The 26,693-nt window shown below is 38.6% G+C and overlaps 2 protein-coding genes across 3 annotated transcripts in view; one reads left to right on the top strand and one right to left on the bottom strand.

The window, feature by feature from the left end:
* The window catches only part of LOC124289901 (orexin receptor type 2-like), a 141,399-nt gene that overhangs the window by 53,165 nt on the left and 61,541 nt on the right, over positions 1–26,693 (top strand). The window contains exons 1-2 of one of the 2 annotated variants that reach the window (XM_046726573.1): positions 8,899–8,909; positions 21,774–21,803. In XM_046726573.1, coding sequence (XP_046582529.1) covers positions 21,780–21,803 — 24 coding nt within the window. In that variant the 5' untranslated portion in view covers positions 8,899–8,909; positions 21,774–21,779. Of the gene's footprint in view, positions 1–8,898; positions 8,910–21,773; positions 21,804–26,693 lie in introns of those variants that run through there. The other variant, XM_046726572.1, reaches the window with a different exon arrangement.
* LOC124289903 (aminoacylase-1-like) overlaps positions 105–26,693 on the bottom strand; it is a 34,085-nt gene continuing 7,496 nt past the window's right edge. The window contains exons 4-16 of the mRNA XM_046726577.1: positions 21,730–21,801; positions 21,405–21,427; positions 20,001–20,077; positions 19,613–19,699; positions 18,446–18,502; positions 16,264–16,337; positions 13,512–13,561; positions 11,861–11,924; positions 10,286–10,328; positions 9,588–9,694; positions 7,090–7,169; positions 3,887–3,947; positions 105–2,505 (exon numbers count right to left, since the gene is read on the bottom strand). Of these exons, the coding sequence (XP_046582533.1) occupies positions 2,356–2,505; positions 3,887–3,947; positions 7,090–7,169; positions 9,588–9,694; positions 10,286–10,328; positions 11,861–11,924; positions 13,512–13,561; positions 16,264–16,337; positions 18,446–18,502; positions 19,613–19,699; positions 20,001–20,077; positions 21,405–21,427; positions 21,730–21,801 (945 nt within the window). The 3' untranslated portion in view covers positions 105–2,355. The remainder of the gene's footprint in view (positions 2,506–3,886; positions 3,948–7,089; positions 7,170–9,587; positions 9,695–10,285; positions 10,329–11,860; positions 11,925–13,511; positions 13,562–16,263; positions 16,338–18,445; positions 18,503–19,612; positions 19,700–20,000; positions 20,078–21,404; positions 21,428–21,729; positions 21,802–26,693) is intronic.

Raw genomic sequence — 26,693 nt, 5'->3', positions numbered from 1 at the left:
TATCAATCTCAACTCCCTGGGGAGTATACAACTCTTGCAGCCACTAGGCGCACCGAGTTATTGTGGCTTTCTCATCCTAACGAGGTACCCATTCACAGCTGGGTGGACTGGGACACATAGTCACAGAACTTTGTCCAAGTTCACTGCACGTTGCTGTACCCGCAACTAGGTGTTTGCACGTATTCATGTGGCCACCATCTGGTCATATACCAACGGATTCGTGGTTCATCCTTTGCTTCAAATGAACCAGAAACTGAGTTAAACACTTTAGTTGAAAATAAACATGCATATTCTCATTAAAACATTTCAATCTGAATAAAGACAAAAAATATACATAATATAGACTTCTGAAAACAGACAAAATCTGAGACATCAAGACTTGCAAAATCACCTGGCCTGCCATGTAATCAAGTTATTCTCTAGGATCTGAGAGACAGACTACTCTAAATACACAGTTCTTGATATGATTTAAGAACATAATACCTTGCATGATTGAACTTTGCCAAATATTATTGTCAAACAATGCATTGTGTTATTGACATAGAAAATGACATGGCACCACACTTCGAAATTAGTAACTCTTTGTTGCTGATATATAACCAGCTCAAACATGCCTGTAACCCATGGAGTCTGTTGCTGGAGTGGTACACCCCCTGACTTTGTGTACCTACATTTTTACACTTTGAAATTAGTAACTCCTTGCTGCCAATGTATAACTAGCTCGAGCATGCCTGTAACCCATGAAGTTTGCTGCTGGAGTCGTGCACTCCCTGACTTTCTATACTAGTATCCATATTTTCTTACTTAGAAAATTTGTAACTCTTTGTTGCCAATATGTAACCAGCCCTAACATGGAGTCGTGTACTCCCTGTCTTTGTATACCTATCTGGAATGAATAAAAAGATTTAAAAAAAAAAAAAAAAATTCCAGCTACATCACAGCAATTTGTTCCATGCAGGAGGGAAGCCTGAAGTAAGAAGCGATGTAGGTCTAGGACATTTAACACTTTGGCACAAACCTTTTAATATAATCAAGATGAACTGGGATTGAAACCAAAGATGGGCGGTGGGGTAGCCTAGTGGTTAAAGCGTTCACTTGTCACGCTGAAGACACAGGTTCGATTCCCCACATGGGTATAATATGTGAAGCCCATTTCTAGTGTCCACTGCCGTGATATTGCTGGAATATTGCTAAAAGCAGCATAAAACTAAACTCACTAACTTGAAATGAAGGTCCTCCTACAGTTAGCTGACATGCTGTGATATAACTGAAATACTGTTAAAAGTGGCATTAAAACATAACTCACTCACATCCCAAACAGTGTGTGAAATAGCCACTGGCCCACTAGCCCGTGGCTAGTAAAAATCCAGTCAGGCCAGTAAATATCCACAGTCACTAGCCATGGCTAGTGTATTTTCATGGGGTCATTTAGAAAATATATCAGTCGACTTGTTAAGTTATAATACACTTTTAAATCATGCAAGAGTATGGCCTGATAAAAAAATGTTCATCATATTAGCAGCTAAATGATGAAACCCTTGTCTACATTCAAATTTTGGCCTAGTGAATTATTTTGTGGGCTAGTAACTTTCAGGCATAGCTACCTCAACTGACTAGCAAAATTTGGAAACTATTTCGCAAACTGATCCCAAAAGCACCATCACAACATAACATCACTTTCCAATCTTAAATTATATAATATAGTTACCACTACATTCTACCCTTAACAAGTATATAAATATCTACATTTTCTACAAAAGAAAAATATTTTTGCTTGACTAGGTTTAGTTTTTTGATATACAATAATTTGACATAGATCTCTTACCCGTTTTGTACCACATTGATCATGTGAATTTCAGGTCAATGAAAGTATATCAGTATTTTCTTCACACATCAAGAGGCACTTTGTTCTTTTCTGAAATCAAGTCTTCAAAAACAATCATTTTCAAACTGAAGGAAAAAAAAGAAAGTAGTAGTTCATTTAATATACATTTCTTCATAAGAAACAAAATTTAACCAGCTGAAATCTAACTATAGATGAAGCATATAAAATAATTTATAACAATCTTATCTGAATAGCAAGCAACCAAACAAAGGTCTTGTTATTCAATCACAACCAAGATAATTGTTCTCGTTCCGGCTCTTCCAGTAAAAGTGAATATGAACAAAACAAACATTTACCTGAATATATCTGAATATTATCTGACTAGTTCATACTATTTAAGTATATCGCTGACATATGGGTCATACGATATAACCATTTGTAGCTCTTCCTTATCATGACTAAATACCACTGATGACACTGAACCAGTCTGACAGCATGGCATGGTCACAATCCTGCAGAGAGTACCCCTTCTAGGCTGTGACATTGGCGAGGGCGGGAATGATCTCGTAGTAGATATCAATGCCTCTCAGGAAGATCTTCTCGCTGAGGAACTCGTTGTGGTCGTGCAGTAGGATGGGGGTGTGGTTCATCGGGGAGAACCCTAGGGCTGGAATGCCACACTGGAATGGGAATACATGATGTCAAAGGTATTTAAAGGGTGACCCCAGTCATAGTCATATACCTAAATAACCTTTGAAATAACCAGCTAACCTTTGAGCGACCTATGACCGTCCAATCAAACGTGAGACGTCTGAACGGATTTAACCAATCACACAACAGCTACTATTTTAGGGTTCGGCTGGATTTACAAAACTTTTTTTTATTTTCTCTTCCCTGTCGCTGACACTGATCTCTAAACAAATGAAAATCCGCATAAAAGACAGATATTTGACCTGCAGTATATACACTTAGGGGTTTCTGATGACATGGTTACTATTAGCTTATATTTCCGCAAGATGACATCCTGGAATATTGACCAAAACACTATGTACAGCAACTGTTTACTCGCTGTTGTGAATTATGTGTCCTCCATGTGTAACACTCGGAAGCGATTCTGCGGAAAATAGCATTTGGAATCGTTTGAGTTTTCGAGGTAAAAGTTTAAACAGTATGTGCGAATGTTAACTTTTGCAATTTGGTATGCTGTGTTCTGATTGGCAATTCAAAAGGTTAGCTGACACGACCTTCTACAAGGGTTTGTTAGACTCAGTAAAGCAGTGTAACGAATAATACTGCGCCTAAGTTTACTTAGACTGCTTCATGTACAGGCCTACCAAACAAAACTTTCCAGAAATATGCAGAAAAGCCCACATTTATCGTGGAAATAGCAACATAAACATAATACCTCGCTACTGAAACAGTAAAGGCGGAAGAGGAAGTCTCGACCACATGTTGACATTTTCCACCCTGGACAAAAGTTACATTCCCTTTCTAAAGTATTTCTGTTGTGTTATTGGCATTTATCATCATCAAACTTGTGTGCACACTTGTTTAGTTTACCTTCCATTCGCATGAAATGATTGACAGCAATTATTCAATACTTTTTCTACACAAGGCGATTCACGGTTGCTCAGAAATTTGAAAGAAGCGCGGATCGTAATGCGCATGCGCAGTAGAGGTCAAAGTTCGCTGATATAAAAATGTTGCAGTTTCATAGTCTTTCATTGCCGTTTTTACTGTTTCAGTAGCAAGGTATTATGTTTATGTTGCTATTTCCACAATTAATGTGGGCTTTTCTGCGTTTTTCTGCACAGTAGGAAAGTTTTCTTTGGTAGGCCTGATATAGTGAAATCATCATTATAATAACAATGTGATACCTTCATATAGTAAAATAGTTGTTATAACAGTGGGATGCTTCTATGTGATAACATGGATTATGATGACCATACATAAGTTTTAAATGCTTGTGGCATCTTTTACTGTTTGTACTTCATAATGACCCCCCTCCTCACACCTGCCCCTCCCCCCACCCAACATGGCAGCAGCACAGTGTGAACTCACCTCTCTCGTAAACCGGCTGTCTGTACCTGCAGGGAAGATCTCAGTTTTGTACTCCACTCCCCTGTAATAATAAACATGACGATGATGATGATGATGATGATGATGATGATCGTCATCGTCATATTGATAGTAATAATACAGAAAAAGCTGTTTGCAGTGTCAAATGTCTACTCCACTGAACTGAGAGATAGTGAGTGAGTGAGTGTATTTTTACGCCGCACTCAACAATGTTCCAGCTATATGGCGGCGGTCTGTAAATAAGCAAGTCTGGACCAGACAATCCAGTGAGAGAGACAGTCGTACAATAAGTCACAGTCTTTTGGAATACCCTATGTTAATATGTACATGTTCAAAATATTTTCCATGATTAGAAAACATTCCCACTATAATTTTTCTGACAGGTATGCGACATCCTGATTGGTCAGATGAAAGGTTGATGTTATGTCACCCGTAATGGGATGTCTCCAGATCTTTGCTTAGAGGAAGACAGAATGAAGTCCTGATTTGAATGAGTTTGTGTTCACATATACCTTAAATAGACCTCATCTGATGTTTTAAAGGTAAATATTAACAGTGTGTCATGTCTTTTAAAATAGCTGCTAATATGGATTGATGATGATGACAATGACGATAATGATGATGATGATGATGATGATGATGATGATGATTCTTCATTCTCCCCTCCTTGAGGAGTATACAACCCTAACTGCCTTGTAAGGCGCTGAAGGTTAACAGTCAGACAATTTCATCCTACTGGGTACCCATTTACTGCTAGGTGAACAGAGGCTTATTTTGCACAAATTCACTTGCCCCTCTAGACATTACAAGTGCTACATGTTTTTCGATGTAGAGCAGGCCGAAGCCTTAGAAAGTCTCAGGTGTCAAGCTAATGTTGCCTTACTTTGACCCTGAGTATACCTGAACAAAGTCCTTGAAGTAAATGCCCTTGCAATAGTCGGGACATCCGTCACTTCAAGCAGCAATTATTATCATTAATACATTGCACTGAATAGAAACCCTTACGAGAATAACTCGGATTGATTGCTCAAACAAATGGACTGCACTTTGTAGCTGCATTGTTCTGGCATGGAGTATTAATAAATCATTGCTGATCGGAGAACTGTTGTGTGGAATTTGTCAATATATTGTCAGGGATCCAATCTAGTAATTAAAGAGGGAAACACAGCTCCATGTTAGCCCGGGCGACATGTCAGGGTGTTACGTCATGGGCAAACACTTCAACAGAGTGGCTCAACAATAGCTATTGATCCTTGTATACAGCTCTCGGACTGAAACTGATTACGGACTGATTTCATTGGCAGCTGGTACAACCTGACTTGACAAAACACGGCCAAATATCGATAAATACCATAAAATTATGCAATGTTGGATTCAGAATTTTTATTTCTTTTTTAATTCCTGAAGAGTTTTGTTATTATGAGAAGTATTTGATTAGGACCTGAGCCTTGTTGTTTGAGTGTTTGATTTAGGGTTCAGGCTTTTGTACGTTGAAGTTGATTAAGATTGGGGACTTTTTAATGAGAGGTTTTTGAATCAGATGAAAGGCTTTAAGTTATCATGAGATGGAGATCTTTGGTCATGAAAGGGGTATTTTATTAATTGTCAGGAAAAGTGTTTGATTCAGATGTAAGGTAGTTGTCATTTTGAGCGTTTCGGTTAGATGTAAGGCAGATGTTCTGAATTGTTTGATTCAGAAATAAAACAGTTGTCATGAGGAGTGTTCAATTCAAATGTAAGTCAGCTGTCATGAGGAGTGTTCAATTCAAATGTAAATCAGCTGTCATGAAGTGTTGATTCAGATGTACGTCAGCTGTCATGCAGCGTTGATTTAGATGTAAGTCAGAAGTCAGCTGTCATGAAGTGTTGATTCAGATGTAAGTCAGCTGTCATGAAGTGTTGATTCAGATGTAAGTCAGCTGTCTTTCATGAAGTGTTGATTCAGATGTAAGTCAGCTGTCATGCAGTGTTGATTCAGATGTAAGTCAGCTGTCTTTCATGAAGTGTTGATTCAGATGAAGATTCATGTAAGTCAGCTGTTGATTCAGATGTAAGTCAGATGAAAGTTGATTCAGATGTAAGTCAGCTGTCATGAAGTGTTGATTCAGATGTAAGTCAGCTGTCATGAAGTGTTGATTCAGATGTAAGTCAGCTGTCATGAAGTGTTGATTCAGATGTAAGTCAGCTGTCTTTCATGAAGTGTTGATTCAGATGTAAGTCAGCTGTCATGCAGTGTTGATTTAGATGTAAGTCAGCTGTCATGAAGTGTTGATTCAGATGTAAGTCAGCTGTCATGAAGTGTTGATTCAGATGTAAGTCAGCTGTCATGCAGTGTTGATTTAGATGTAAGTCAGCTGTCATGCAGTGTTGATTTGATTCAGATGTCATAAGTGCTGTTTGATTCAGATGTAAGTCAGCTGTCATGCAGTGTTGATTCAGATGTAAGTCAGCTGTCTTTCATGAAGTGTTGATTCAGATGTAAGTCAGCTGTCATGAAGTGTTGATTCAGATGTAAGTCAGCTGTCTTTCATGAAGTGTTGATTCAGATGTAAGTCAGCTGTCATGCAGTGTTGATTTAGATGTAAGTCAGCTGTCATGAAGTGTTTGATTCAGATGTAAGTCAGCTGTCTTTCATGAAGTGTTTGATTCAGATGTAAGTCAGCTGTCATGAAGTGTTGATTCAGATGTAAGTCAGCTGTCTTTCATGAAGTGTTGATTCAGATGTACGTCTGGTGTCATGAAGTGTTTGATTTAGATGTAAGTCAGCTGTCCTTCATGAAGTGTTTGATTCAGATGTAAGTCAGCTGTCATGAAGTGTTGATTCAGATGTAAGTCAGATGTCATGAGGAGTGTTCAATTCAGATGTAAGTCAGCTGTCATGAAGTTATTGATTCAGATGTAAGTCAGATGTCATGAAGTGTTTGATTCAGATGTAAGTCAGCTGTCTTTCATGAAGTGTTGATTCAGATGTAAGTCAGCTGTCATGAAGTGTTTGATTCAGATTGTTTGAAGTCAGTTGTCATGAGGAACTCTAGTGAATCAAATGTCATGAGAAGTGTTTGAATCAGATGGAAGGTGATAGTCATGATAAGTGTTTGAATTTGATATAAGGTTTCAAAATGATTTGATCTGACATAAACTGTTGTCATGCCATGCAAGTAACAAATTCACTTGTACCAACTCACAGTTTCTCCAGAGTGGAGCTGAAGGCGTTCCACCAGGGATCGTCCTTTGTGATGGGAACTGTGTGAGAACTGGTGTCTTTCTGTAATAAAGAGGGAGATTCCAAATTAGTACAGGATTGTCTTCTATTTAGGGGACGGGAGATATAACCAGGGGCAGATCCAGAGGGGGGGAACGGGGGTGTGCACCCCCACCTTTTACCCCCAAAATTTTCCCCCGAGGAGCACTTGCCCCCAACCTTTGGACTTCATGTTTTATGTGCACCCCACTTCTCCCGAATCCTGGATCGGCCCCTGTTAACAATCGATGCCTTGGAGCAGAGACTGTCCATAACAGTGATACCAATCTTGGATTTAAATTCATATAAACACATATGTGTTGCAGACAAAATTTATAATCACGACAAACTTGAGACTCAAGCCCATGGTTGTAGAATCCTGACACACCGAAGGGACACAACTCTACACATTAAATTACAGTGCATTAGATGACAGGGCCACCTTTGCCCCTGACTCAATATACAACATATATTATGCATTCTTGTGAGAATCTACCAAAGACCGTAGCTTAGAATGATGCCACTGTCAGGGTATGATGCTACACTAACACAGCCAGCCATAAAGGAGGAGAGAGGTGTGAGGTCCTAGAGTGAGTGACTGAGTTTGGTTTTATGCCACTTTTAGCAATATTCCAGTAATATCCCAATGCGGGACACCAGAAATTAGCTTCTCACATTGCACCCATGTGGGGAATCAAACCTTTTCAGCATGATGAGCGAACGCTTTAACCACTAGGCTACCCCACCACCCTTTGAGGTTCTAGACTGACTGACTGAGTTTGGTTTTACGCCGCTTTTAGAAATATTCCAGCAACATCACGGCGTGGGAAACCAGAAATGGGCTTCACACATTGTACCCATGTGGGGAATCAAACCTTTTCAGCATGATGAGTATACGCTTTAACCACTAGGCTACCCCACCACCCTTTGAGGTTCCAGACTGACTGACTGAGTTTGGTTTTACTTCCGTGTTGGGTCAGTTACAACAAAGTTAATCATTACTGGCTGTCAATAACTGCTCTCCAACACATCTGTGTACAATCATGGGAGTGTTTGTGAACATGAGGGCCTCAAGATAAAGTTACATGTATCACATTTGGGATCATACTTTTCAGTGAAGTATAGATTCTAAAGTACTGTCAGAAATAGAAAAAAAATGTTTTTAGGCTGTTACTCTGTATCCCTAAAATTTACACAACTGCAAATAGCATATGTCGAAATAACCCACATCGGCCTAACTGGGCGTTCAGTGGGATGCGTAACAGGATATCCAGAAAAACATGTTTTCTCGTAAAATCGGGCAAAACTTAGAAAAAATACGAACAACTGCTGAAAACAATAGATCAGACTATAGATGGCAATTAGGTCGCTCAGCCAGGTATGACGACGGACTGTCGATTCACTTGGCATGAAATGCACGTGCTGCCCACAGACACAAGGGGTCATCTCAAATATCTTTTAAACTTTTTCATGTGTATTGAATATGTTTCTACTGATTATCTAATCTTAGCTAATATCTCTATCCCAAGCCCGACCTCAACTACCGTCAGCAACACCCATCTTGGTTTTGCTTTTGAGACGACCCCTCCTACCTGTTCCTTTTATAGTGATAGTGAGACTCAATGGTATCTATATCCTTAATAGTTTCAGTCTTCAAGTTGTTATTTTTTATGTCTGCTATCGTTTATTATGACGCCAATTCTAATTTCAAAAAGTGTCATTTGTTATACAATATCATCGCACACTAATTTGCATAAAGTCATGGTCTGCTCCAAATAAGTCTCTTCGGACTTCGGAAAAAAACCGCATTGCTCATTTCTGCACTAATATCTCCTCAGTAAAGTCCTTTTTTAACATGTCCTATCTCCCTACCACTGAGACTGTAGTTAGGCCGAACTTAGTTCAACAGATATTTCACACTTTCACATGTTAACTACCTAAATTGTAGATGAAAATGTGAAAAAACAGGGTTTTTTCTATTTCTGACGGTACTTTAGTACTTTTTTAGTCCCATCTGGGGTCCGAGATTCGAACCCACACTCTCCGAGTCAGGCAGCTAAGACCCAGAACACATTCTTATAAATGCCGCTTCAGTGGAATCGGTGAAAAGTTGGTGGACACTTGCTTCAGTAGATGTAGATGTATCTTTCATTTAATTAGAATGTTTCAAAATTGAAAAAGTAACAGAAAATGAATGTATTTTTAGAAGTAGTATTCACTGTCATGATGATGTTTTGATTTATTATGTCATGTGACTAACTGACTGACTGACGGACAGGTGCAAACACACACACTCACTGCACGCATGTATGTATGTATTTTACGATTGTGTTTGAAGTTGATAAGATATCCATTCCTTAAAGTGTAAAGCTGCATTGATGTCGATGATGGTCAGAAAAACCATATCACCAAGACCAAAGTAGAGGGAACTGAAGAACTTACAATAACAAACTCGTATGTGACGTCTTCGCCTGCCTCCTCACACCATGTCTTAATCTGATTCTCAAACTTGACGACATCCACAGTCGGTGGAATACGTATGTCGAATGCTGTGGAGAAAATAGATTGTTTGAGAAGGCTACGTACTTCTCCACAGATAATTTGCGATTGCAACAACTATGGGAATGTAGTTTGGGTTAGCGTGGGTTTACCAAACACAGACCCTGGAGATATAGAGTACACTATATAGCCACAGCGAGTGAGTGAGTGAGCTGGGTTTGACGCCGCTTTTAGCAATATTTCAGCAAAATAATGGCGGGGGACACCAGAAATGGGCTTCACACATTGTACCCATGTGGTGAATCGAGCCCGGGTCTTTGGCGTGACAAGTGAGCACTTTAACCACTAGCTAGGCTACCCCACCGTCCTATACAGCCACAGAAATCCTCAGGTCATAAACACTGGGTCATGCAATGAAGCAATAGAGTGGGGGTTTTGTATTTGTTTCAGTTTCGCCACATTCAGCAATATTCCAGCTTTATGGCGGCGGTGTAAATAATCGAGTCTTGACCAGACAATCCAGTGATCAGCATCAATCTAGGCAGTATCTAGGACGTATGTTGGTCAGGACATCTCATTACGGGGCGGGAAGTGATGCTGTATCACTTTTTGTACTGATAAAAGAGAATATTGTTTCTTACATAAACCAAATTCTGTCGGCACAACATTAAACTGGATTCCTCCCTGCAAAGAAAACAACAACAGCTGATTAGAGTAACAATTCATAGACCTATTCAATAAAGCAATCTTTGTGCTGGGACGATTTTCACTCCTTTGACACAGCCTGTAGCTAGCTTACCACGATATGTCAAAAGTTTGAAATATCTACAAAGATGGCTACTTAACAAAACTTGCTGTCAATATTGATATTTAAATATTTTAAGCATATATTCTGACAGCTAAATGATATGACATGATCACAAGAAGAAATATTTTGACAAAGTGCACTTCTGTTAGTTTAGCTACAGAGAGGAGAAGTTTATATAGTTTACAATAAACATTTTGGGAGCATATATAATCATGCATTAAAACAACATTGAACAAACACAACTTAGTAAAGGCCACAAATAGCATTTTCAATATGGCTGCCATAGTGGCCATATTGAAAATTGGAATCAAACCTCTTGAACTGATTGAGGTGTCATCCTTTGATGGAAAAATCATAACAAGTTTCATCTTTACATAGTCCATAGGTTTCTGAGGAGATTGTGGTTAACACGACTGATATAAAAAAGTTCATTTTCCTGGCTGCCATATTTGAAACACTGACAACACTGGGGTTTTCTATGGGGATTTCAATGGAACCAGAGTCAAAGAAAAAATCTACAAACATGAAAATCAGCCGTCAAACACTTGACCGCTAAACCAGGAAGTTAAAATGGTTCTGGAAATGATCACTGATGGGAATTTGTTCTCTCTAAAATCAGAAATTCTTTCTTCCTAGTTTTCTTAGTCAGGCATGTGTGGAAAGTTTGGTCCAGAAATACTGGTTGCAGTAATTACTATTGAGTAATGCTCTAGCAAAACAGGTACCTCTGCAAAGTTTGGCCAAAGAATACTGAAGACAAATGATGAGTAATGCTCCAGCAACAAGTCTTTACAGATGGATGAACAGCACCTATTCTGAGATCATCCTCACAGTGGGAAAACCAATAATGCTAAACTATTATAGATTGAAGGAAAACCAAAAGTTCTATGGATAGTCAAATTCTTTATTGCAATGATTGCGACGTTTCGGTGTAGGTACTAACACTGTTATCAAGCAAGTGTTGTTACCTACACCGAAAAGTCACACTCATTGCAATAAAGAAGTTGACTATCCATAGAACTTGGTTTTCCTTCATCTATACAACTTCTAAAATGCCTCTCAAAGGAGTTATTATAGAATGAAATTATATTATTGAAACATACGCCCTGGAATCATCTATTGTAAAAATAATTATAATAGTAATAATGATAATTATGCTGAATATTTATAACGCGACTTTCCTGGCTTCACATCCTGCACAAAGAGCACAATCGGATTATTATTACCCCAGATAACTCCGGGTGTTAAATGGTGATACAGCCTAAATTAGATCACAAATAGGATACATGATACTTTCTGATAAAACTAAAAGAATCCATTTAGAAATCTGTCTCTTTATCTTAGTCCTTGACACAAATAATGTCTTTTAACAAAATGAAGATGTGGTGAAACAATATCCAGAGATTACCTTCAGTATTGTCATATTGACAGTGGTCACATCCCCATGACTCAGATTAGGGGTGGATTTTAATCTGCAAAGGAAAAAGACATACAGGACTATTTTAATATTTATTATGATAACATAATTTGAAATCAACACTGTCTGCTTCATTACAGAACACCCTGCCTCACATTTACAGATAAAAGAAAATCCCCACATGGGTACAATGTGGGAAGCCCATTTCTGGTGTCCACCGCCGTGATATTGCTGGAATAGTGCTAAGAGCACTGAACTCACTCTCTCTTCTACATCAACAGTAGTCTGACATAGTCCCTGAACCATTATCACTTTCACCAAGCCCTTAATGCTGAGGGTAGCCGAGTGGTTAGAGTGTTCATTCATCACTCTGACAACCTGGGTTGTTTCCACACGTGGCTACCATGTGCAAAGCCCATTTGCATTGAACCTTCTGCGATATTGCTTGAATATTGCTAAATGCGATATATAACTCTCTCTCTCTCTCTCTGCAGGGGCGGTGGGGTTGCCTAGTGGTTAAAGAGTTTGCTCCTCACACTAAAAACCTGGGTTTGATTCCCCACATGGGTACCATTCTGGTGTCCCCCAACCTTGATTTGCTGGAATATTGCTTAAAGCAGCGTAAAACTAAACTCATTAACTGACTGCCATGCTATAACCCTGAATAATGAAGCAACTCTTGATTCTCCACGGCTTCTCACTGTGGGTCCTTTTCAATATACATGTAGCTGCTTGTTTCTTTCAAAATGACACAGTTTCAGAGTCTAAGTCCATATCAACATCTGTTGACTGGTTCTAGACTTAATGAAATACAGAGGCCCAGATAAGTTGCGTATCCAGGTAAAATATGCATAGAAAATGTCCAATTACGCATTGAAAAAATTGTTGCGTACCAAATACGCTTTTAAAATGTTAGATATGCAAAAAGTTTAAAACAAATGCGTACGGAATATATTTATAAACATCGCTTGTGTAATGAAAAAGGCATCGATTGCTTTCAAGTTGTACTGTTAGTATAGGACTAGTGTTGTACTGTCAGTAAAGGATGAGTGATTTTTTATGAAATCATTTCCATCATATTTAAGTTGGTTTTGATTAGGTTTGACATGAGGCAGAACATACCTGCTTAGTAAACTTTAAATACCCACTCCAAAAAATTACAGTGGGTACAGTACCCACATGAGCTAAATCTTATCTGGAGCTCTGGAAATACACAGAATACATGTCCCTAGCAACTATTCATGCTTCATGTGAATCACATCCTTCAACAGCTAATCCACACAGATGCATTAAATAGTTTTTGTTAATTAAAACAAAATTGAAATGCCTCACACTTCACATATCAGACAGTTGATTTATTGGTGCCTTTATCTTGGTGTTGAATTTACTTGTGTGATAAATCACATTTACTAAGTTCTACACATAAACACATCAACGTTAATCAAGCAACTATCCCCGAATCACTATCTGTTTGGTGCAGGGCATAAACGCAACATGAGAAGATTTGGCTTGATGTGCTGGAGGGACAGGGAGCTTCAGATTTCACTATATTTGAGCTCATTACAAGTTCAGTCAGAGTGTTTACATGTGTCATCTGTAACGCTTGATCATATCGGGATATATCTATTTGTGGTCTACGTACCTGTTTTCTTCATCGTCACGAAACTGGAGAAAACTGTTCATCACTTTACGCTGTAAATAGAATAATTTCACTGATTAGTCAACTGATGATGGCGTTAGAGATCAGTAGGTGCATTATTGCTGACATGACAGTGATCCATGACCCAGCAGGGGTCTATAGGTGAGTGAGTGAGTGAGTGAGTGAGTGAGTGAGTGAGTGAGTGAGTGAGTGAGTGAGTGAGTGAGTGAGTGAGTGAGTGAGTGAGTGAGTGAGTGCCTGGCAGTGAGTGTGGGTTTCAATCCAAGATGGTACTCAACCCCAGTTAGTGAGTGAGTGCCTGACAGTGAGTGTGGGTTTCAATCCCAGATGGTACTCAACCCCAGTGAGTGAGTGAGTGAGTGAGTGCCTGACTGTGAGAGTGTGGGTTTCAATCCCAGATGGTACTCAACCCCAGTGAGTGAGTGAGTGAGTGAGTGCCTGACTGTGAGAGTGTGGGTTTCAATCCCAGATGGTACTCAACCCCAGTGAGTGAGTGAGTGAGTGAGTGCCTGACTGTGAGAGTGTGGGTTTCAATCCCAGATGGTACTCAACCCCAGTGAGTGAGTGAGTGAGTGCCTGACTGTGAGAGTGTGGGTTTCAATCCCAGATGGTACTCAACCCCAGTTAGTAGTGAGTGAGTGAGTGAGTGCCTGACTGAGCTGCAGTGTGGGTTTCAATCCCAGATGGTACTCAACCCCAGTGAGTGAGTGAGTGCCTGACTGTGAGAGTGTGGGTTTCAATCCCAGATGGTACTCAACCCCAGTGAGTGAGTGATTCCCTGACTGTGAGAGTGTGGGTTTCAATCCCAGATGGTACTCAACCCCAGTGAGTGAGTGAGTGAGTGAGTGCCTGACTGTGAGAGTATGGGTTTCAATCCCAGATGGTACTCAACCCCAGTGAGTGAGTGAGTGCCTGACTGAGAGTGTGGGTTTCAATCCCAGATGGTACTCAACCCCAGTGAGTGAGTGAGTGAGTGCCTGACTGTGAGAGTGTGGGTTTCAATCCCAGATGGTACTCAACCCCAGTGAGTGAATGAGTGAGTGAGTGCCTGACTGTGAGAGTGTGGGTTTCAATCCCAGATGGTACTCAACCCCAGTGAGTGAGTGAGTGAGTGAGTGAGTGCCTGACTGTGAGAGTGTGGGTTTCAATCCCAGTTGGTACTCAACCCCAGTGAGTGAGTGAGTGAGTGAGTGCCTGACTGTGAGAGTGTGGGTTTCAATCCCAGATGGTACTCAACCCCAGTGAGTGAGTGAGTGAGTGAGTGCCTGACTGTGAGAGTGTGGGTTTCAATCCCAGATGGTACTCAACCCCAGTGAGTGAGTGAGTGAGTGAGTGCCTGACTGTGAGAGTGTTGGTTTCAATCCCAGATGGTACTCAACCCCAGTTAGTGAGTGAGTGAGTGAGTGCCTGACTGTGAGAGTGTGGGTTTCAATCCCAGATGGTACTCAACCCCGGTTAGTGAGTGAGTGAGTGAGTGCCTGACTGTGAGAGTGTGGGTTTCAATCCCAGATGGTACTCAACCCCAGTGAGTGAGTGAGTGAGTGGGTGAGTTGGATTTTACATCGCTTTTAGCAATATTCCACTTATATCACGTTGGGGGTCACCAGAAATGGGCTTCATACATTGTACCCATGTGGGGAATCAAACCTGGATATTCAGCGTGATGAGCGAACGCTTTAACCACTAGGCTACCCCACCGCCGCTAATCCACTATGAGGCAAAAATGATATACAATGTATATATGAATTTTGGGTATCGAATACAAATACAAGTCAGCAGTTGATGTATTATTGAATACATTCAGTGAAACAATAACCATCTGTACATTATTTGACATGTTTTGAACATGGTGTTCATATATCACAGTGGCCAGACACCACATTACTGTCAAATTAAACAAATAAGAGTGTTGGCTATTATCCTGCCTGGATTGGATATATTCCATTTTCCATGTCTCATTTTTATAATTAATACTCAAATTCAAGTAAAAGCCTCCTTTTTAAAAAATTCATGAATATTTTTGTTTCAAGTCATCATGAACAACAAAATGAATTCATGAAGGGATATGGTTGGATTCACTGAACACGCAATATAATCATTCACATTTCAAAATATTCCTCCCTTCACTTTTGAGCTACGAACATGTGTATCATGAATACATAAGGCTGTTATAGAAAATGGTTACATTTGAGTGGAATGTCACTAGTGGTGTTCAGATTAATTGAAAAAATCAAGGATTGGTCCCAGTGACCAAATGACCAAGCAATCGATCACATTTTCTCATAATGGAACACAAATCATTTTGGAGCTGTTATTATAGAGTTTGAAACACTTGACGATGGAACGTATCTTAGAAGTTGTCAGGGCCTGAAAACGTATTTAATTCTTAGAAAACTCACTTTACTTACTGAAAAGTCATGACTGAATATTTCTTGAGGGCTCGAGGTTTATGTTCATGATATGTTAGTTATCACTTTTAATGAGCAAGTTGCATCATTTTACATTGGATGTGATATTTGTGCAGTTTCTAAATAAAACAAAACAACAACAGGATAAATCATGTTGTTTTCTGTATACTTAAGTGCAATAACAACCTGTACAGGAAAATCTGCATAATGACGCTAACCAATTTTTTTCAATGATTGCTTGTTGGTAATGAACCAATCATCCATTGTGAGAGTTCAACCAATTCCCAACACCAAATGTCACTTAGTATCATTACTAAAATACTTACCACTTTGGCAGCAGCAGAGTTTTGTATGAACCCTGACCCATGACCTGGGGCCCCCTTGCAGGTCACCTGGACCCCTAAGGACAGATACAGGTCAAGGTTAAGTGAAATTTTGTGTAATCACACATTGAATGAGTGAGTGAGAATGGGTTTACACCGCTTTCAGCAATATTCCAGCAACATCATGGCAGGGGACACCAGAAATGGGCTTCACACATTGTACCTATGTGGGGAATTGAACCCAGATCTTGGGTGTGACAAGCAAACACTTTAACCACTAGGCTACCCCACCCGCCCATCAAACATTGAAAGGGGAATAATATACCATTTATGATGACTTTAGACTCAATCATAAAACTTTGACCTTCAAACCTTTAAAATGTGTAAAATATCAATATTTCATGGAACACAATATTTATAAGTCGGAAATATCTGTGTATCAAGGTCTAAGATATTAGCTTTGAATATACCATCTAACTATACATTGCATAGCAGTAGACAGTAGGCTATCTGCTTCACAAATATGAATAAGCATTAGTTTAAGAGAACTTCATTTGCAAAATAGCAGTGATATGATTTGAAACAAGTATAAAATGTCACAACTTGAATGCATAATGAATCATTCTGCATATTAATTTTCTAAATCACCTCTCGTAACATTTAACTTGGCACCAGTCAGACAAACTGTATTGTAAATTCTGCAATTCTTCCCCTGTGAATGTGTCTGTAAGTGCACAGGTTCGCTACCTAGTACAACCCACGCAATCACTGTCAGTGTTAGACAGGCAAGTGTTTGTCAATCAATTATCTTCTCCATCAAACAGCCCCCAGGGTCTGCTTATCAAAGGATTGAACTCATCAAACCTCGCACAAACAAATCACTGAATTAGTGGGACATAAATATTGAGTCAATTTCATGATTATGAGTATTTCAGCGCTGTATGAGACACAGAAACAGTATTGACACAAGGTATTTAGTCAGTACCAGGAGGAGTAATGAACCATCTAGTATATTAGTAGCACCAATGGATAATTGCTCTCTATACTTAGAACCAATTCATATTGTAAAAGCACAAGGACAATTTCCTGATCTATATTGTATATTTAATCAATATAGCGAAGATATAGTCTGTGGGTTAGTTTTTGGTTCCATTTCTGCAAATTGTCCCAAATGTCAACTCGTATTTGGGTCTTTTTATACAAATTTCCTAATGCCCATTCCACAAAATGATCTTTGTGCTATGAAAACCAGAACTTAATGTTAAAGTGTTCACGTTGCGATCACAATAGGGTTATGATCACATTATAGAATCAGTCTAAGTAAACTTAGGCTCAGTATTATTCGTTACACTGCTATATTGAGTCTAACAAAACCTTGTGGAAGGTCGCGTCAGGTAACCTTTGAGCGATCTATGACCGTCCAATCAAACTCGAGATGACCGAACGGATTTAACCAATCAGACAACGGCTACTATTTAGGGTTTTGGCGGGACTTACAAAATGGATTTTCTCTTCTCCGGTCGCCAACACTGATCTCACAACAAATGAAATCCCGCATACAACACAGATATATGACCTGCAGAATATACGCTTTTGGGTTTCTGTTGACATGGCTATCATTAGCTAATATTTCCGCAAGCTGACATCCTTGAATACTGACAAAACGCTATTTTCTGCGACTGTTTACTCACTGTTGTGGCGTGCTCCATGTGCATCACTCGGAAGTGATCGTACGGAAAATAGCATTCAGAATCGTTCAGGTACAAAACTTTTTCGAGGTAAACGTCAACTTTTTGTGATTTGGTTAGCTGTGTTCTGACTGGTCAATTGAAAAGCCTAAGTTTACTTAGACTGATTGTAGAATGTGAATATTGGTATTGCTCCATGAAGTAATCTTTGATAATGATTACTATAAGTCTAAGTTTCTATCAGTTCTAGCATCACTGGATTTATATAAAAATGTTCTTTGATTAATTTTTCAAAATTGAAACAAATCTGGAAGTGAATAGGTGTTCTGCAAATAAAATTCAGAATTACACAAAACAATGTGTGAGTGAGTTTAGTTTTAGCAAATATTCCAGCAATATCACGCCAGCGGACACCAGAAATATACCTCACACAACTCTGCACAACAAGCAATAAAACTGTTCTGATGATCACTTTAATTCCCAAACCCATCACTTACACCACAAGGAACGCTCGCCATAGAACACACGGAATTCACTGCCAGGATTGGCAATCCCTGAAAAAAATATTTGCATCATTGAGATGTTACATGTAAATACATGATGATGTCTTAATACAAACTTAAGACAAGGATTGGAAGAGTTTAACTCACTCGAGACATGACCTCATCATGTGACCTATTCCTGAGTGAGAGAACGCTGTGGGGAGTGTGGAGCGTGTATCCTTAATTAAGTGTCCTCCCACAAACTGATCAACTCAAGTGGTCTGCACCTGGAAGAACCTTCATATCGAGGTTCTCTCCAATTTAAATCGGATGAGATGTATCTCAGCTCATGACAGTTCATTGCCTTGACTTCTCCACCATATGTGCTATTGCAGGTAGGTCCTTTCCCTTCATTTAGGCTGGTAACTCTTTCCTTTGTTGGTTTGTTGGTTGTTTGTTGTTTAAAGCCGCACTCCGCAATATTTCAGCTATATGGCGGCGGTTTGTAAATAATAGAGTCTGGACCAGACAATCCAGTGATCAACAACATGAGCTTCGATCTCTGGCTAGCTGACTTGGCTGACATGTCATTGTATCCCAATTGCGTAGATTGATGCCCATGCTGTTGATCATTCAAAAATATTCATAGACCAATTCTCGAAAGAAAGATTTAGTTCCTGTCATAAAGATAACAATGAAATCTTACTATACAGTACTAAAACACACCATTCCATATACTTACAGTACCTTCATATTTCCTGTAATGACCAGAGGGCGAAATAGTCACAGGCCCGCTAGCCAATGGCTTGTAAAAGTCCACAGTCACTGGCCCGACTGTCTAGTGAATTTACATGGGTTCATTTTTTTAAATATATCACTCTCTCCGACTTGTTAAGTTATAACACACTTTAAATTCATGCAAGATTATGGCCTGATAAATGATGATATTTTACCTTTTTGTAACATTTTGCTTAGTTTCTACATTCAAATTTTGGGCTAGTGAATTATTCAGTGGGCTAGTAGATTTCAGGCATAGCTAGCCCGACTGGCTAGTAAAATTTGGAGACTATTTCGCACACAGGTAATGACCTGTAAAATTAGTAGCTAGGAGTCCCCTGGACCCCAAGTATTTCAAGGCAAGGTAAACTTCTGACCCACCAAAGAATTCCTTCCAATACTCACCTTCATCCAAAGCATATCCAACATTCAGCTTTTTGAATTCTTCATGTTTCACAAAAGCAGACATTGGTTTACTTCCTATCTCTTCATCTGAAATAAAAACAGGAAGATCTTTGACAATTCCACTTAAACTATTAACCATTTCAAACATTTCAGGTAATTATAGTGTAGTGTTACAGATATGTACTGGTGGAGTCTACCTGATTTTGTTGTTATTTCAGGTAAATTTTTCATTACAAACTGAAACAAATATATAATGGGAACGTAGCGCCAACAACCTCAATCCTGTTGACGACTCCTATCTTTACTTACAGTATAGTCAAACACTATGTCTCATACATCATACATGTAATTAGTCAGCAACAAATAAACTGTTTTCCAAACTACTGACCTGAAGAGAATGTGAGGTGAATGTCTCTCAGACACTGTTTCCCCTCGGCCTTCAGACGTCGGATAGCCTCCAGGTACCTGCATCAACAGACATGATGGTGACTGGCCTGCCGACTTAAACTGTTATATCTGAAGAAGTTAATGAATCCTAAAGCAAGCTAAAATATTAAATTCTCCCTCTTCAGAGAGTATGTAAAATGTTTGTGACAGATGTTCATACAGATGACAGTGCTCTGACATAATTTCACATGACAGGTGAGCCACTTATGTACGTGTCAGTCGCATGGGCAATTCTAATAATTTTTTTTAGAAAAAATTAAATTATTTGGAAACATTGAAATTATGAAATGTTGATAAACAATGCTTAAAGACTTAAGTTCTGTGTGTGAAGGAGACCGTGAAGGTCTGGGTTAGAATATTGATCTTCAGTAATCCATGCTTGTCGTAAGAGGCAACTAACGAGATCGGGTGGTCAGGCTCGCTGACTTGGTTGACTCATTTCATCATATCCATAATGCGTAGATCGACGCATGTCATCGGTTCCCAATTGGGCAGATCGATGCTCATGCTGCTGATCACTGGATTGTCTGGTCCAGACTCGATTATTTACAGATCACCGCAATATAGCTGGAATATTGCTGAGTGCGGCATAAAACTAAACTCACTCACTCACTGTGTGTGAAGAAAAGGATTTGCAACATGCTGACTTGACTCGAAGTTATCCTTTTATCACATTGTGCTTCTGCAATTCACCAAAATGTAATGTTGTCAATGAAAAGTGTATAACTTACATTCGTAACCGAAAAACAAAATCTTTATGGTGTAAAGGGCTGTGATGAGTCCAAAGTAAAGCATGAGGGTTTCCAGACAAGGGGAGATAACTCACATTTTCTAGTTTCTCCTCATTTTTCAAAATCCACCAACCCCCACCCACCCTCCTTTGAAACTGAGGTCAAATTGTTTCCATGGAAATCAACAAAAAATATATGTAGCAAAGGGCACCACTTCAGGATCTGTTTGATATATCTGCCAAGTTTTGTAGATAGATATTGGGCAGTCTATGTGTTATACTCCGGAAACAAAATGATTACGGATGGATGAATGGACGGATGAGGCGTGACTTGATTCCCCTGCATTTACATGCTTGAGGGGAGGGGAGGAAGGCAACAAAATGTCAATTGTGTGGTATGCTACTGATGAAATCAGGCACTCAAATCAGGTTTTTGGATACAGGTACTGCAATCCACCTTTATTAAACCACACAGAACCCTGATGTTAAACACCCAATCTTACGGACAAACATCCTGGTTGTAATTTTCCTGTTTTTCAAAGAACACAACTTCCAGAGAAGCTGATGAGTTTGCAAAGAATATTGTGAACACAAAACCATGCATAGGATACTTACTGAATGGCAACACATTTCATATCCTGGAACAAAAAAAAACATGGCACAAACTCTACCTCCTGAATTATATTTGTCGATAAACAACTCAATGTCAACATGACACAAAAACATAAACATGTCATCATTACAAACTAAATAACAACAATAACAACCAATTGAAAAATCTATTTACACAAACTGTTTTCCTAAGAAATCATTATACATCCTTGTCACATCTGTGACTAATCAATAGTTTTCAAACAAGGATTCAAATGATTTTGCTTCCTGGTGCAGAGAATGATTAACAAATAAGGAAGTGTTTGTGTGTGTTGAATTACATGTATACCTGTGACCCTCTTGCTATTATATCACCACTGTCTGTCTTTTCAGCGCTGAATGGATCAACTTTCCAGTGCTCCTGTAAGTAAAATTTTAATTACATTTAATCAAAAAAATTCTTTAATTTTGCATCAGTTAAACTATGTATGATGGATTATCTAACATTGCTTTGAACTGAACTGAACTTTATTTACACTCTGGCCGCGTTCTGCTGCATTAGAGGTACATGTTTGCGTCATTATGTACAACTTATCATGTTACATACATGTATGAGGCACAAAATGGTAATATACATATCGCGTGGTTGCAAGAATAAACTGTGTCTGTACATGCATGTAACCAGTAACATTAACAATGTTGCAGTCATATGGTATTTCTTCTTTTCTGGGCTTTGCTTAAAATGAGCCATCTAGTTTCCTGATTGTCCCAAGTTCACTGCAGTGAAATAGCTGGTTCATTTTGAGCATATTCAGGCAGTACAATCTTTTCTGAATTTTTCATCAGTTAAATTATCTGAGGCCAGACCAATTTATTTCTTGTTTTATGGATCTGCTGGTCGTATTTTTTCAAGAATAAGAAAAAAATAAAAAATTACCTGCTCAATAAATAAAATCCTAATGTTTTTATTAGCCAAAAATGTAAACTTAGAAAAAGTTGTTTTTTTAGATTGTATTTAGTTCCATATACACTTAATAAATTGCCAAAAGTAAAATATTCAGAAGGAATATATAACTTTGACTGGTGATTTTTAAAAAAAAAATTTCCTCCTGCCTTTAGGTTTTCTGTGGAAAATAAATAAATTTGGTCTGGTCTAACATGAATTGACATTGCTTTGAGCAATAGAGGGATGTATCTATAATTTCAAACATTTTGACGTGACAGAGAAATTGGGGAAGGAAATGAATATCATCAACAGATAACACTTCATCAAATACAATAATGTAGTATTAAGCCACTTCTTGTACGGTCTGGTTATCAGAGGAATACAAGCCTCCACAACCATACCATCACAGTAGCTTGAACATACATTCACATGATATGGGAATCTTTCAATCCTTTTGAGGAATTTTTACCGAAAATTGCTGCTGGTTGAATTTTGGCCTCTTAGCAGGCCTTGATAAACCTGTGGTATCAGTTCTGTCAGAAAATGAAAGGTTGGTGTGGATAGAAAAGGTGTGGCAGTGATGCATTTTGTAGACATTTTGTAGTGACCTTGGAACGTAAAAAGTGTGGTGCTGAAAGTTCTAGAACCTAATCATGATGATGGGGACAAAACAAGGAACCATGATCATCAAAAAGAAATAGCCTGGACAAGTATCTATTTCATTTAAAAAGAACTAAATCATGATTACAGAGTAAGTGAGTTTTGTTTTACATTGCTTTTAGCAATATTTCAGCAATATCATGGTGGGGAACACCAGAAATGGGCTTTACACATTGTACCCATGTGGGAATCAAACCCAGGTCTTGGGTGCAAGGAGTGAAGACTTTGACCACTAGGCTACCCCGCTGAACTCCTGATTACAAGACAAGGCATACATGATTCATGTTCAAATGCTGTTTTATAGATTTATGAAGGATTCTAAGATGACTAGTGGTTAGAACAATCGAAAAAAAATACATTATCAGACAATAAAGGTATAGTTTTTTGATGACGTAACAATTGAATGACGTTTTCCCGTCACTGCGCCATTCTAGTGTGCCCCCTCATAATCGAACCATTTTACATTACGTCACAATGTAAGCGACGTCACGATGCATGTCAGTTGTCATCGCCTCGTACGGCCTCCTACAGTAAACTACTCCGTTGCATCCCGTTTCTTGGTTTGCAGTTGCTTCACCAACCCACATCACTGGTGGAAACATTACGTTTATGTTTTACTAAGGTTAAAATGTCTCAATTCGACTCACAAGTTTTCAGCGGCATGGTAACGTTCGCAATGTTTACATTCCCATAATGCAATCGTGGAATGTCGCTTGACTACTCAGCTTCATCTGGATGTACTGATCTAAACTTACGTTGGTAGTAGAAATGCGACGTTCATATTGCCCCATATGGTTTACGTTAATGACAGATGTAATTAAAATAATTCAGAGAAGATATTTAACGTAAACCGTCATCAAACTGTTATCATTTCTTTTTTTCTGGTAACGTTCGTCTTAACGTAGGGGGGCAGACACATCAATAAAACAGTGCGCAAGTTAGCCCTGTGTGAGGATTCTTAATTTAGGTCACCGACACCATCGTTTGTTTTCTGCATTCAATTAATCGTAATTAATTATCCTTAGAAAGTATTAAATTTAGCATCTTAGAAAAGATGTAAAGTTAAGCTCTACTAATGTGTTTTTGTAGATAAGAGTATAGTTTGCCCTGAACTATTATAACATCAAAGCACTTGGACTACCGTCCTCGTGCTTTAATTATAATAGTTCAGGGCAAAACTATACTTTATTACAAAACACATTGGGGTAGAGCGAACATTATTTCCTAATTAACAATTAAAGGTACAATCTAACACTTCTCATTAACTGTTGTGACAAACTTCAATATGTTAAACTTATGGTTGTCAAAGTTAAAGCTTGTGTATTCCTTCTATATTCATGATTTTCTAACATCTAATTTGTCCTCATAGCTCCATAAACAAGAAATAACAGGCTGAAAATCTCCACTATATAGTGAGTGAGTGAGTTTTACACAATATTAGTTTTAGTTTTTAGCAATATCCAATGACACCATTATAAAGCAAGAGTTAGAATCTACACCAAAATGTTGCATCTATTGTAATAAAGATATTGTGTTTCCATTGAAAGAGCTCCTTTCTTCATCAAACCAGCTTCTAAAAGCCACTCAATGAAGTTAACATAAACAAACTATATAATCAATTGAGAATAAACGTAAGAGGGGACTAAAGTGATCTTGTGGTCAGGCTTGCTGACTTGGTTGACACATCTCATCCGACATCGCATCCCTATTGTGTAGTTAGTGAGTTTAGTTTTACGCCGCACTCAGCAATATTCCAGCTATATGGCGGCAGTCTGTAAATAATCGAGTCTGGACCAGACAATCCAGTGATCAACAGCATGAGCATCGATCTGCGCAATTGGGAACCGATAACATGTGTCAGCCAAATCAGCGAGCCTGACCACCTAATCCTGTTAGTCACCTCTTACGACAAGCCTGGGTTACTGAAGATCAATATTCTAACCCGGATCTTCGTGGGTATCCCAACTGAGTATATTGATGCTCATGATGTTGATCACTGAATTGTTTGGTCCAGACTCAATTATTAACAGACTGTCTCCATATAGCTGGAATATTGCTGAGTGTGACGTTAAACAACAAACCAACCCAAATCATGCAAGTTATACATTATTCATGTATGCTGAGTTATTTTTCCATTGTGTTGAACTATGGATAGTTCCAAATAATTATGTATGACCTTTCAACTTCAACAAAACAGTGTTTTGACTGTGAATTAAGAAGAGGCTATTTTCTGTCTAAGTCCCTTTTTCTTATATTTATATACTGACGAAAACAAATAAAGGAAGACCACTTCATGGAAGTGTTCCTTTTATATTCTCAGATTTCCTCCCACAGCGCAATTCAAAGCTGGTAATGAAAACTGGAAAATATTAAAGGAAAACGCTTGAATTTTCATGTGTTCCTTTATTTGTTTCTCTCAGTATATGTTGCACCATTATTCCATGATGTATAACTAAGAGTTTTAATTTCTTTTTCTCTGACCAAAAAGACAAATTATCCTAATAAATATAAAAATGCTTTTTGTATTATTTTATTTCACGCCTGCAATAATTGTCTTGCATAATCAGTAAAAGACATTCTAATAAAATTCTAGCATTGTCCTTAATTTTGAAGAGGATATTTTCCAGTTTAAGTTTTATAAAGTTTGAACCATTTTTTCCAAATATTTTTGCATAATTTGAATTCCCCAAGGTTAGTCATTGTCTAATAATTGTCTTCTGCCATGGGTCTTGATGATCTGATTACTTGCTACATTGTAGGGCCTAGATTGTATAATCAGTTGCTACCTTCTAAGGTCTAGATTGTCTGATTATGCTCAACTATCAAGGGTCTAGATTGTCTGATTATGCTCAACTATCAAGGGTCTAGATTGTCTGATTATGTTCAACTATCAAGGGTCTAGATTGTCTGATTATGCTCAACTATCAAGGGTCTACATTGTCTGATTATGCTCAACTATCAAGGGTCTACATTCTCTGATTATGCTCAACTATCAAGGGTCTACATTCTCTGATTATGCTCAACTATCTCTAAGGTCTAGATTGTCTGATTATGCTCAACTATCAAGGGTCTAGATTGTCTGATTATGCTCAACTATCAAGGGTCTACATTGTCTGATTATGCTCAACTATCAAGGGTCTACATTGTCTGATTATGCTCAACTATCAAGGGTCTACATTGTCTGATTATGCTCAACTATCAAGGGTCTAGATTGTCTGATTATGCTCAACTATCAAGGGTCTAGATTGTCTGATGATTATGCTCAACTATCAAGGGTCTAGATTGTCTGATTATGCTATCAACTATCAAGGGTCTATGCCTCAACTATCAAGGGTCTACATTGTCTGATTATGCTCAACTATCAAGGGTCTACATTGTCTGATTATGCTCAACTATCAAGGGTCTATTGTCTGATTGCTCAACTATCATTCTATCAAGGGTCTGATTGTCTGATTATGCTCAACTATCAAGGGTCTGATTATGCTCAACTATCAAGGGTCTACATTGTCTGATTATGCTCAACTATCAAGGGTCTGATTATGCTCAACTATCAAGGGTCTAGATTGTCTGATTATGCTCAACTATCTCTAAGGGTCTAGATTGTCTGATTATGCTCAACTATCAAGGGTCTAGACTGTCTGATTATGTTCTATCAAGGGTCTAGACTGTCTGATTATGTCAACTATCAAGGGATTGTCTGATTATGC

The sequence above is a fragment of the Haliotis rubra genome, unplaced genomic scaffold (assembly GCF_003918875.1).
Source record: "Haliotis rubra isolate DU_JTF1 unplaced genomic scaffold, ASM391887v1 Scf451, whole genome shotgun sequence".
Classification (NCBI taxonomy): Eukaryota; Metazoa; Mollusca; class Gastropoda; order Lepetellida; family Haliotidae; genus Haliotis; species Haliotis rubra.
The sequence above is the reverse complement of the archived record's forward strand: the minus strand, read 5'-3'. Positions and strand labels throughout refer to the sequence as shown.